Here is a 13,332-nt window from a genome sequence, read left to right as displayed (position 1 = left end):
CCACACTACACACACCACACCACACACTCACCCACACACACTACACACACTCACCCACACACCACACCGCACGCACCTCACCACTCCCCCATGGCAAAGCTCACCTCGGCCCAGTAGCGGCTGGAGCTGTCGTCGTCCAGGCTGGCGGAGCCGGCGAGCACGAGTGCGCGCACCAGCTTGCGCTGCACGGGCCCCGGCAGCGTGGCCAGCGGCGGAGCCTGCGCCGCGTAGCGCTTGGCCAGCCCCCACAGCGTCTCGCACTTCATCACCATGTTCGCCCTGAGCGACACGGCGAGCGTCAACAACAACAACAACAAACAACAACAACAACAACAGCAGCAGCAGCAGCAGCGGTGACCTCACCGCAATCCGCCTGCGCCAGGCCGCCGGGTGCGACTCTGAGGCCACGTGAAAGTGTCGAAGGCTCGCCGCTGGCAGGAGGTCACGGGAGAGACCCGCGGTGCCATGAGTTGACCAACTGAGATAACTGGCAGATGCGCCACCTGTGCCCCCCCGCCCCTACTGTGACAACTCGCTGCGTTCTATCCGCCCAGAGTGTTCTGCTCCTCCACGGGCATGCACGTACGTACGCACGCACACGAGCACATACACACGCACGTATGTCGAACTTCTTTCGTACCGTACGTAGCCAACCGTGCTAATCGGCAGTGCGGACGTACATACGGACGCACGCACGGACGTACGGACGCACGCACGCACGCACGCACGCAGGCATGCACAGACGCACGCACGCACAGATACACGCACGGACGCACGTACGCACGCACAGATGCACGCACGCACGGACGCACGGACGCACGCACGGACGCACCTGTCCTTGCGCTCCACCATGGTGATGAGCAGCTGCACCGAGTCGCTGGCCAGCTCCAGCTCGGAGCTCCACACGGAGAGGTTGCTCGCCACCTTCTCCAGGAGGTATCCCACAATCCACTGCGCACCCTCCGTGTCCTGCCCGAAGGCGGCCGTGAACGGAAGGCTCAGCTGCACACACGGGGGACGGGGGCGGACACACGCACACACTCACTCACTCACCTGCACACACACACACACTCACTCACACCCACTCACCTACACACACACACGTACTCACCCACACTCACTCACTCACCCACTCACCTGCACACACAACAACAACCGCCATTCGCCACTAAGTGGCGGTGACGTCACCACGATGCTTGTGCCAGGCCAAGTGCACCTTGAGGCCACGTGAAGTGTCGAAAGCCCGCTGGCAGGAGGTCACGGGGCAGACCCAGGTGCCACTGGTCGACTGACCGAGATGACCGAGATGACTGGCTGATGCACCACCTGTGCCCCCTACTGTGCCAACTTGCTGTGCTTTAGCCACCCGGCGCTCCGCTCGTTGTTGTGAGCGTCGCTCCTCCGCCCTCCGTTGTTGTTGGAGGGCGACTGCCTCCAACTGCCCAGTAGCGTCCTTCACGAGCCTCCTCCACTGAGGCCGATCTTGACACCGCTGGTACCAGTCATCGGCAAGTCCACTCAGCTCCACGTCCTCCTGTACCACATCACTCCATCTCTTCTCCAGCCCGTGCCGCGCCCGTCTAGCCCCCTCGATCCGGCCGAACAAAAGCTGTTTAGGCATGCGGTGGCTGGGCATGCGGGCTACATGACCCAGCCAACGCAGCCTTGCCTGCCGGAGGAGCTCACTGATGGGACTTTGCCCAGATCTTTCAAGGATTTGTGAGCTCCTCACACAATCCAGCCTGGTTAAACCCAGGATGGATCGTAGGCAGGCCAGCCTAAATGTTTCCAACCGGCGAAGATGCTCCACCAGGGGGGTCCACGTCTCGCAAGCGTAGAGAAGGGAGGGAATGACCGTGGCCGAGAAGACCTGAAGCTTCGTGCGGAGCGACAGACCAGGTAGCTTCCACACAGCGTTACGCAACCGATGAAAAGATATTGCCGCTCGACTGATTCGGAGTGAGACCTCTGCTGATAGACTGGAGCCGGTCATAAGCACACTGCCCAGGTATGGGAAACTCTCCACTCTCTCCACAACTGCCCCATCACCAATTGGGAGTTGTGGGGGTGGAGTGTCCGATGGTACAAAATACCCAGGCAGGTGCTTGGTTTTGGTGGGGCTGATGGTAAGGCCCCACCTCTTAGTGGCACGCTCCAGTCTCAGCAGCAGCGCCTCCAACTCCTCTTCTGAATGAGCAGCTATTACCAAATCATCGGCATACATAACGTGGTTGACCAATAGGGAGCCATCCCTTGATCGCACCCGGGCGTCGATCAGCCTCCCATTATATCTGTACCAAACGGAAATTCCCCCGGTACAGCTATTGAAGGCTTCACGAACTACGCGGTCAAAATAGATGTTAAATAATGTGGGAGCCAGAGGACATCCCTGTCGCACCCCAAGGTGTACAGGGAAAGGCTCCGACTCCCGGCCACGTAGTTTTACCCGGGCCCGCTCACCATCATGAAGGTCCTTAATGATCGTGAGCAGAGGGTCAGGGACTCCGAAAGCACGAAGAACAACCCAGAGTCCAGTCCTACTGATGGTATCATAGGCCTTGACCAGGTCAATAAAGCAGAGATGTAGGTCTTTTTGGAATTCCCTACACCTCTGCTGTAGCAGACGGACAGAAAATATGGCATCTGTGCAGGACCGCCCTTTCCTGAAACCGCATTGGGGCTCCGCAAGCCCCTCCTCAGCGTGCCTAGCAAGGCGATGTTGAATAATCCTTGCCAGGACCTTACCCGGCACACTGAGGAGTGAGATGCCCCTGTAGTTGTTACAGTCTGTGCGGTCCCCCTTCTTAAAGAGGGGGACCACCAGGGCATCCTTCCAGTCCTGCGGAACCCGTCCAGTGGTCCAGACTGTTGTTATGATGTCATATAGGGCAGTCTGTGCACAAACGCCACCCTCCCTCAGCATTTCGCTTGGGAGATCATCTCTGCCCGGTGCCTTCCCTGGTCTCAGACTCCGGATCGCCCTCAGTACTTCCTCAACAGCTGGAACCTCAGCCAGCCACTCACAGGGGGTGACCTCTTCCAATATTTGAGGCACCGCAGCCTCAGCAGGGTTATCCCCACTTTGTGCCATGATGTTTTCCTGGCTGAGAGAATTTCCCTCCCCCAGGACCTCACAGAAATGCTCAGCAAATCTGCAAACCTGTTCCTGGGGGTCGGAGATTGGATCACCGTTTTTTCCTCTAATGATGGTAATAGGTGTGGCGCTGCAGGTTACTTTTTTGATGGAGTTAAATAGTGATTTGTGATCACGGGCCACTGAGGCAGACTCCATCTCCTCAGCAACCCGCGACCACCACCCATCCTTACAACGCCTTACGGCTCTCCGAACTTCCGAGCGAAGGCTGCGGTAAACCTCCTCATTCTCTGACGTGGGATGCTGTAGGCGATGAGAGTGGGCCTGTCGCTTTTTCTCAATTAACCTGAACACCTCCTCTGTCAGCCAGGGTTTCTGGGGAGGTCTGGACCGCGTACCCAAAGCAGCCATTGCAGCTGCATGAGTCACAGTCCTAAACCTCGCCCATTTACCCTCGACATCAGGTGGAGTGGGGGACGATGCCAACCCCAGCTGCAAGCGATGATGAAATTCTCGCTTGCAACTTTCATCAGCTAACTGAGACCAGGCCACTTTTGGTTGGAATGGGATCCTGGGTGTACACCCACCACCGGAGTGGAAGAAAGGCAGGCGCATCTTACAGATGACTAGTCGATGGTCAGAGGACAGATCAGCTCCACGGTAGGTCCTGGTGTCAAGGACATGGGTTCGCATCCGCTGGTCCGTCACTATGTAGTCCAGCAGATGTTCTTGCTTGGACCCGGCATGTATCCATGATGTTGTGTGGATGCGCCGATGCCGGAAGAGCGTGTTGGTAATTACAAGCCCATGGGCTGCACAAAAATCTAGCAGCCTCCACCCACCTGCACATACACACTCACACACTCACTCCCTGCACACACACCCACCTGCACACACACACACACTCACCCCCTCACCTGCACACACACACACACTCACCTGCACACACACTCACCTGCACACACACACACACACTCACCTGCACGCACAGGTGAGTGTGTGTGTGTGCACTCACGTGTGTGTGCACAAAGCTAACGATCCCCCCCCCCCTGTAGCCTTAACATACTGTCTGGGCAAGTGCTGTTAGCGAGCACCTGTGAAGGCAGGAACAGTAGCGCATGGGGGTGGGTGGCCAGCAACGCGGCCTGCCGCCTTTGTCTCCCCAGTGGCGATGTTTACACAGCACCAGGTACTTATTTGAGGCTGAGTAGATCTAGGGGAGAGCCCAAGATCAGTTCAGATAATCATCGCTGGTGTCGAGCGTGAGTGGGCATAGAACCCGGGTCGCCGAATTTGTAGCGCAGTGCGCTAACCGCTACACTACATTTGCCATTCGCTTATGGGGAGCGGCATCTGTGACCCCACTCATCTGTAACCTGGCAATCGTCGTGAGCTTACTCACCTCTGTGCTAACTCACCCACTCGCTCACCTGTGTGTTAACTCACTTACTCACTCACCTGTGTGCTCACTCACCTGTATTGTAACTCATCCACTCACTCATCTGTATGCTAACTCACCCACTCACTCATCTGTGTGTTAACTCACTCACCCACTCACTCATCTGTGTGCTAACTCACCTACTCACTCATCTGTGTGTTAACTCACTCACCCACTTACTCACCTGTATTGTAACACACCCACTCACTAACCTGTGTGCTAACTCACCTACTCACTCATCTGTGTGCTAACTCACTCACCCACTCACTCACCTGTATTGTAACACACCCACTCACTCATCTGTGTGCTAACTCACCTACTCACTCATCTGTGTGCTAACTCACCTACTCACTCATCTGTGTGTTAACTCACCCACTCACTCATCTGTGTGTTAACTCGCTCACCCACTCACTCACCTGTGTGTTAACTCGCTCATCCACTCACTCATCTGTGTGTTAACTCACTCACTCGCTCACCTGTGAGTTAACTCACCCACTCACTCACTCGCTCACTCACCCACTAACTCACCTGTGAGTTAACTCACCCACACATTCACTCGCTCACTCACCCACTAACTCACCTGTGTGCTAACTCACCCACTCGCTCACCTGTGAGTTAACTCACCCACTCACTCGCTCACTCACCCACCCACTCACCTGTGAGTTAATTCACCCACCCACTCGCTCACCTGTGCATAGTGCTTCTCGTCGGGCAGCAGGTAGGCCTGGACCCAGCGCTGCAGGAACCACACGACGTCCTTGCCCATCTGGGGGCTGAGCAGCGACGTGAGCTCAGCCCGGACGGCGCGAGACTCCACCTCGGACACCCGCAGCACGCCCGACACCAGCCTGCACACACACACGTACATACACATACACAGACATACATACACATTGATACACAGAGATACATAGAGATACACACACAGCAACGTGAGATCCACGTTGATGACACGAGACCTCGGAGACCCGCAGCACGCTCGACACCAGCCTGCACACACAGATGTACATAGACATACACAGACATACAGAGATACACAGATACACAGAGATAAAGAAATCCATACAAAGAGATACATACACAGACATGCATACATAGACATACAAAGAGATACATACCTAGAGACACATACACAGATACATAGAGACACACAGAGATACACACACAGATATCAGAAGTCAGAAAGAGGAGTGTGTTTTCCACCTGGCACCTCCGATTAGTACGGTTGGCTACATACGGAGCGAAAGAAGTTCAACATATGTACTCAACACTGCACCATAGACTCAACACTGCCCATGGACTCAACACTGCACCATAAACTCAACACTGCCCATGGACTCAACACTGCCCATGGACTCAACACTGCACCATAGACTCAACGCTGCCCACAGACTCAACACTGCACATAGACTCAACAATGCCCATAGACTCAACACTACCCATAGACTCAACATTGCATATGGACTCAACACTGCCCATAGACTCAACACTGCCCACGGACTCAACACTGCCCATAGACTCAACAATGCCCATAAACTCAACACTGCCCATAGACTCAACACTGCCCATAAACTCAGCACTGCCCATGGACTCAACACTACCCATAGACTCAACACTGCCCATAGACTCAACACTACCCATAAACTCAACACTGCCCATAGACTCAACACTGCCCAAAGACTCAACACTGCACCATAAACTCAACACTGCACCATAGACTCAACACTGCCCATAGACTCAACACTGCCCATAGCCTCAACACTGCACTATAAACTCAACACTGCCCATAGGCTCAACACTGTCCACCGACTCAACACTACCCATAGACTCAACACTACCCATAGACTCAACACTACCCATAGACTCAACACTACCCATAAACTCAACACTACCCACAGACTCACTATCCACTGACTCAACACTGCCCAGACTCAACACTGCCCACAGACTCACTATCCACTGACTCAACACTGCCCATAGACTCACTGTCCACTGCCCATAGACTCAACACTACCCATAGACTCAACACTACCCACAGACTCAACACTTCCCACAGACTCAACACTACCCATAGACTCAACACTACCCACAGACTCAACACTGCCCATAGACTCAACACTACCCATAGACTCAACACTACCCATAGATTCAACACTACCCATAGACTCAACACTGTCCCTGACTCAACACTGCCCAGACTCAACACTGCCTATTAACTCAACACTGCCCACAGACTCACTGTCCACTGACTCAACACTGCACAAACACTAAAAAAATAACGATATCTACCACCGTAGCGTGCAAGCGACGTGAGGTCGGGGGGGGGCGGGGGGGCGGCACTTGCGTGGGCCTCACCTGATGACGTAGTCCGTGTTGTCGCAGCCCGGCACGCTGCAGGCCTTGTCGCCCGGCGAGCCGAGCACCCTGAGCGTGGCGTTCATGTCCACCTCCTCAGACTGGCGGATGGACAACTCCATGATCTCGGCGGGCACCAGCGGAGTCTCCCCCTGAGTGTCGTCGGCGAGCACGTAGCCTGCGTGCGACGACGGCGACACGCGCAGAGGCGCACAGACACAAAGATCCCACCCCCCGCTCAGTTCAGTTTATTTTGAAAACCCCGTGGGCCAAGAAGCTCTTAAATCGCGTCTCATCAACAAAAACAACAACAACAACAACAACACCGCCGCCACTTCTCCGACAAACGCAACAAGTCACAGTGAAATAAATAAATAGTAAAACAATGACAGATAAATAAATTGATAGAAAATCATAATGGCTCTCGCTCTCTCGCTCCCTCTCTCTCTCGCTCCCTTTCGTTCTCTCGTGCACCCTCTGGCTCTCGCTCCCTCTCCATCGCTCTCCATTTCTTTCTCTCCTCTCTCTCCCTCTCGCTCGCCCTCTCACTCTCTCTTTTCGCGCGCCGGTGGCTGTGGCAATGGCTGTGGTAGTGGCGGTGGCTGTAGGTATTGGGTGTGGTAACTCTGGCGGTCGCTGTGGCAGTAGCTGTGGTGGTGGCTTTGACTGTGGCAGTAGCTGTGGCGGTGGAGGTTGTGGTGGCTGTGATTGTGGCTGTGATTGTGGCTGTGATTGTGGCTGTGATTGTGGCTGTGATTGTGGCTGTGGTTGTGGCGGTCCCCCCTCCTGGTGGCGGTGGCTGTGGCTGTGGTTTTGACTGTGGCGGTGGCGGTGACTGTGGCGGTGGCCGTGGCGGTGGTTGTGGCGGCCCCCCCTCCTGGTGGCTGTAGCTGTGGTGGTGACGGTGGCTGTGGCTGTGGCGGTGACTGTGGCGGTGGCCGTGGCGGTGGTTGTGGCGGCCCCCCCTCCTGGTGGCGGTGGCGGTGGCCGTGACTGTGGCGGTGGTTGTTGCGGTGGTTTTGGCGGCCCCCCCTCCTGGTGGCTGTAGCTGTGGTGGTGACGGTGGCGGTGGTTGTGGCGGTGGCCGTGGCGCCCCCCCCGTCCCGGTGGCGTTGGCGGCGCCCGTACCGGCGACGAGTATGAGCCAGTGGATGTCCTCGTAGAGGTCGTCCAACGGCACGGCGGGCGCCTCGTGGGGCGCCAGGCCCGGCCCGGCCTGCGAGCCCAGCAGGGCCTGGTGGTGGCGCTGCAGCTCCCCGTGCAGCCGCGACACGCGCTCCTCCAGCAGCCTGCGCGGGGCGGGGGCGGGGGGCAGGGGGGCGGCAGGGGGGGGGCAGGGGGGGGGCAGGGGGGGGGCAGGTCAGGGGGGTGATCACAGATGGGGAGGGGCACCAACGCAGCATGTGTGTAAGTGAGCGAGTGTCTGTGTATGTGAGCGAGTGTCTGTGTATGCGAGTGAGGGTAGTGTAGCGGTTAGCGCTACGCTGCGCTATGAACCTGGCGACCCGGGTTCGATTCCCGCTCACGGCCAACACCGGTGATGATTATCTGAACCGGTCCTGGGCCTCCCCTAGGTCAACTCAGCCTGAAATGAGTACCTGGAGCGGTGTGTAAACATTGCCACTGGGGAGACAAAGGCGGCTGGGCGTGGTGCTGGCCACCAACCCCTCGTGTGCCGTACCGGCCTTCATAGGTGCTCGCCGACAGCACTTGCCCCCACAGTCTGTTAAGGCTATATGGGGGATCTTTGTCTTCGTCTGTGCGGTGAGCGCGTGTGAGTGAGTGAGTGAGCGCGTGTGAGTGAGTGAGCGTGAGTGAGTAAGCGCATGTGAGTGAGTGAGTGAGCGCGTGTGAGTGAGTGAGTGAGCACGTGTGAGTGAGTGAGCGCATGTGAGTGAGTGAGCGCGTGTGAGTGAGCGCTTGTGAGTGAGTGAGTGAGCACGTGTGAGTGAGTGAGTGAGCGCTTGTGAGTGAGTGAGTGAGCACGTGTGAGTGAGTGAGCGCGTGTGAGTGAGTGAGCGCGTGTGAGTGAGCGCTTGTGAGTGAGTGAGTGAGCACGTGTGAGTGAGTGAGTGAGCGCTTGTGAGTGAGTGAGTGAGGGCGTGTGAGTGAGTGAGCGCGTATGAGTGAGTGAACGCGTGTGAGTGAGTGAGCGCGTGTGAGTGAGTGAGTGAGCACGTGTGAGTGAGTGAGCGCGTGTGAGTGAGTGCGTGTGAGTGAGTGAGTGAGCGCGTGTGAGTGAGTGAGCGCGTGTGAGTGAGTGAGTGAGCACGTGTGAGTGAGTGAGTGAGCGCTTGTGAGTGAGTGAGTGAGCACGTGTGAGTGAGTGAGCGCGTGTGAGTGAGTGCGTGTGAGTGAGTGAGTGCGTGTGAGTGAGTGAGCGCGTGTGAGTGAGTGAGCGCGTGTGAGTGAGTGAGCGCGTGTGAGTGAGTGAGTGAGCGCGTGTGAGTGAGTGAGCGCGTGTGAGTGAGTGAGTGAGCGCGTGTGTGCTCCCCCTCCCCCCCCCCCCCCCCGGTGCACTCACCGGGTGAGCAGCGGGACGCAGTGCTCGGCGGCGGTGCGGCCCAGCATGCCCACGCTGGCCAGTTGGTCGGCGAAGAGGTCGCGGTCGTCCTCCTGCACCTCGTTCACCTCCTCCTCGTCAGGGCCGCTCACCCCGTTGCTCGTCTGGCGCGGGGAGGCAGACGACGGCAGAAGTCACACGCGGGGCGGGGGATGCAGTCACCCTGGAGGCCTGCATGGCGAATCTGGAGTCCTGGATTGTCACCCTCCTGCCTGGATTGTCACCCTGGAGGCCTGGATTGTCACCCCGGCTGCCTGGATTGTCGCCCCGGCTGCCTGGATTGTCACCCCGGCTGCCTGGATTGTCACCCCGGCTGCCTGGATTGTCACCCCGGCTGCCTGGATTGTCACCCCTGGCTGCCTGGATTGTCACCCCGACTGCCTGGATTGTCACCCCGGCTGCCTGGATTGTCACCCCGACTGCCTGGATTGTCACCACGGCTGCCTGGATTGTCACCCCGACTGCCTGGATTGTCACCCCGGCTGCCTGGATTGTCACCCTGGCTGCCTGGATTGTCACCCCGACTGCCTGGATTGTCACCCCAGCTGCCTGGATTGTCACCCCGGCTGCCTGGATTGTCACCCCGGCTGCCTGGATTGTCACCCCGGCTGCCTAGATTGTCACCCCGGCTGCCTGGATTGTCACCCTGGCTGCCTGGATTGTCACCCCGGCTGCCTGGATTGTCACCCCGGCTGCCTGGATTGATCTTAACTACGTGTATCTTTCGGTATTTGTTGTTGTTGTCAGAGCGACGAGTCAAGGAATATCTCGGCCCGGGCTCTGTGGTTGCCCTCGGTAGATGGAGGTGAGTCCGAGCCATCGCCCAACCCTGGTCCAGCCTGGCCCATCGACGCAGTACCCAACAACACCAACAACGACTCTACGGGCGATGTTGAGTCTATGTGCAGTGTTGAGTCTATGTGCAGTGTTGAGTCTATGTGCAGTGTTGAGTCTATGTGCAGAGTTGAGTCTATGTGCAGTGTTGAGTCTATGTGCAGTGTTGAGTCTATGTGCAGTGTTGAGTCTATGGGTAGTGTTGAGTCCATGGGTAGTGTTGAGTCTATGGGTAGTGTTGAGTCATTGGGCAGTGTTGAGTCTATGTGCAGTGTTGAGTCTATGTGCAGTGTTGAGTCTATGTGCAGTGTTGAGTCTATGGGTAGTGTTGAGTCATTGGGCAGTGTTGAGTCTATGTGCAGTGTTGAGTCTATGTACAGTGTTGAGTCTATGTGCAGTGTTGAGTCTATGTGCAGTGTTGAGTCTATGTGCAGTGTTGAGTCTATGGGTAGTGTTGAGTCTATGTGTAGTGTTGAGTCATTGGGCAGTGTTGAGTCTATGTGCAGTGTTGAGTCTATGTGCAGTGTTGAGTCTATGTGCAGCGTTGAGTCTATGTGCAGTGTTGAGTCTATGTGCAGTGTTGAGTCTATGTGCAGTGTTGAGTCATTGGGCAATGTTGAGTCTATGGGCAGTGTTAGTCTATTGCAGTGTTGAGTCTATGTGCAGTGTTGAGTCTATGGGCAGTATTGAGTCTATGGGCAGTGTTGAGTCTATGTGTAGTGTTGAGTCATTGGGCAGTGTTGAGTCTATGTGCAGTGTTGAGTCTATGTGCAGTGTTGAGTCTATGTGCAGTGTTGAGTCTATGTGCAGTGTTGAGTCTATGGGTAGTGTTGAGTCTATGTGCAGTGTTGAGTCTATGTGCAATGTTAGTCTATGGTGCAGTGCTGAGTCTATGGTGCAGTGTTGAGTCTATGGGCAGTGTTGAGTCTATGTGCAGTGTTGAGTCATTGGGCAATGTTGAGTCTATGGGCAGTGTTAGTCTATGTGCAGTGTTGAGTCTATGTGCAGTATTGAGTCTATGGGCAGTGTTGAGTCTATGGGCAGTGTTGAGTCTATGGGCAGTGTTGAATCTATGGGCAATGTTAGTCTATGTGCAGTGTTGAGTCTATGGGCAGTGTTGAGTCTATGGGCAATGTTGAGTCTATGGGCAGTGTTGAGTCTATGGGGCAGTGTTGAGTCTATGGGCAGTGTTGAGTCTATGGGCAGTGTTGAGTCTACGGGCAGTGTTGAGTCTATGGGCAGTGTTGAGTCTATGGGCAGTGTTGAGTCTATGGGCAGTGTTGAGTCTATGGGCAGTGTTGAGTCTATGGTTCAGACAACCATTGACGGTTGTCCGAACCGGTCCTGTGTCTCCCCGAGGTCGACTGGGCCTCAAATAAGTACCTGGTGTGATGTGTAAACATCGGCACTGGGAAGACAAAGGCGGGCGGGCGTGGTGCTGGCCACCCACCCACCCCCTCGTGTGCCGTGCTGGCTTTCACAGGCGCTCGCTAACAGCACTTGCCCCGACAGTCTGTTAAGGCTACACGGGGGAGATCTTTGTTTGTACGGATGTTGGACTTCTTTCGCACCGTGCGTAGGCAACCGCTCAGAAAATCACGACGGCAAAAACCAACACGAGCCCGGACGCGAGCCGACGTCCCGCCGCGTTTGCCCACCAGGTTCCTGGTGCCCTCCGGCGCCGACAGGTGGCACTGGATGTAGGAGTTGAAGATCTGGATGGCCGGCTGCGTGAAGAAACCCTTGGGGAAGTGGCGGTGGTCCTGCACCAGGTTCAGCCACGACTCCAGCAGGCGGTCGTACGCCTCCGTGTACACGCGGTCGTCCTTGTCCAACTGCGGCACGCACAGGCACGCACGCACAGGTACGCACGCGCGGGCACGCATGCACGGGCACGCACGCACGCACGGGCACGCACGCACGGGCACGCACGCACAGGTACGCACACACAGGTACGCACACACGGGTACGCACGCACGGGTACGCACGCACAGGTACGCATGCGTACGCACGCACAGGTACGCACGCACAGGCACGCACACACGGGTACGCACGCACGGGTACGCACGCACAGGCACGCACGCACAGGCACGGGGGGACAGAGAAAAAGAAAGAGGGAGGGAGAGAGCGAGAAAATTCAGATGCTTGCCTTCCCGTGACGTCTAAAGATCTAAAATAAAACGTTTCTACGGGCAACGTTAGTCGATGGGCAATGGTAATCTACGGGCATCGTCAGTCTACGGGCAACAGTCTACAGGCAACAGTCTACGGGCATCGTCAGTCTACGGGCAACAGTCTACGGGCAACAATCTACGGGCAACAATCTACGGGCATCGTCAGTCTACGGGCAACAGTCTACGGGCAACAGTCTACGGGCATCGTCAGTCTACGGGCAACAGTCTACGGGCAACAATCTACGGGCATCGTCAGTCTACGGGCAACAGTCTACGGGCAACAGTCTACGGGCATCGTCAGTCTACGGGTAACAGTCTACGGGCAACAGTCTACGGGCAACAGTCTACGGGCATCGTCAGTCTATGGGCAACAGTCTACGGGCAACAATCTACGGGCATCGTCAGTCTATGGGCAACAGTCTACGGGCAACAATCTACGGGCATCGTCAGTCTACGGGCAACAGTCTACAGGCAACAGTCTACGGGCATCGTCAGTCTACGGGCATCGTCAGTCTACGGGCAACAGTCTACGGGCAACAGTCCACGGGCAACAGTCTACGGGCATCGTCAGTCTACGGGCAACAGTCTACGGGCAACAGTCTACGGGCAACAGTCTATGGGCATCGTCAGTCTACGGGCAACAGTCTACGGGCAACAGTCTACGGGAAACAGTCTACGGGCATCGTCAGTCTACGGGCAACAGTCTACGGGCAACAGTCTACGGGCAACAGTCTACGGGCAACAGTCTATGGGCATCGTCAGTCTACGGGCAACAGTCTACGGGCAACAGTCTATGGGCATCGTCAGTCTACGGGCAACGTAAGACTGAGGGCAACGCTCTTCTAAAAACACGAAATCCGACTAGCTGTGGAAG

General features: G+C 56.5%; 1 protein-coding gene across 2 annotated transcripts in view; it reads right to left on the bottom strand.

Moving 5' to 3' along the window:
* Positions 1-13,332, bottom strand: part of XPO4 (exportin 4) — a 72,876-nt gene that overhangs the window by 15,477 nt on the left and 44,067 nt on the right. For both annotated transcript variants that reach the window (XM_061574675.1, XM_061574676.1), the window contains 7 exons: positions 11,943-12,119; positions 9,412-9,554; positions 8,016-8,176; positions 6,888-7,065; positions 5,221-5,380; positions 833-1,002; positions 105-279 (listed from right to left, as the gene is read on the bottom strand). In XM_061574675.1, the coding sequence (XP_061430659.1) occupies positions 105-279; positions 833-1,002; positions 5,221-5,380; positions 6,888-7,065; positions 8,016-8,176; positions 9,412-9,554; positions 11,943-12,119 (1,164 nt within the window). The remainder of the gene's footprint in view (positions 1-104; positions 280-832; positions 1,003-5,220; positions 5,381-6,887; positions 7,066-8,015; positions 8,177-9,411; positions 9,555-11,942; positions 12,120-13,332) is intronic.

The sequence above is a fragment of the Lethenteron reissneri genome, chromosome 56 (genome assembly GCF_015708825.2).
Source record: "Lethenteron reissneri isolate LAM-NWPU_2019-01 chromosome 56, ASM1570882v1, whole genome shotgun sequence".
Lineage (NCBI taxonomy): Eukaryota > Metazoa > Chordata > Hyperoartia > Petromyzontiformes > Petromyzontidae > Lethenteron > Lethenteron reissneri.
This window is presented reverse-complemented; position numbering and strand designations above follow the sequence as displayed.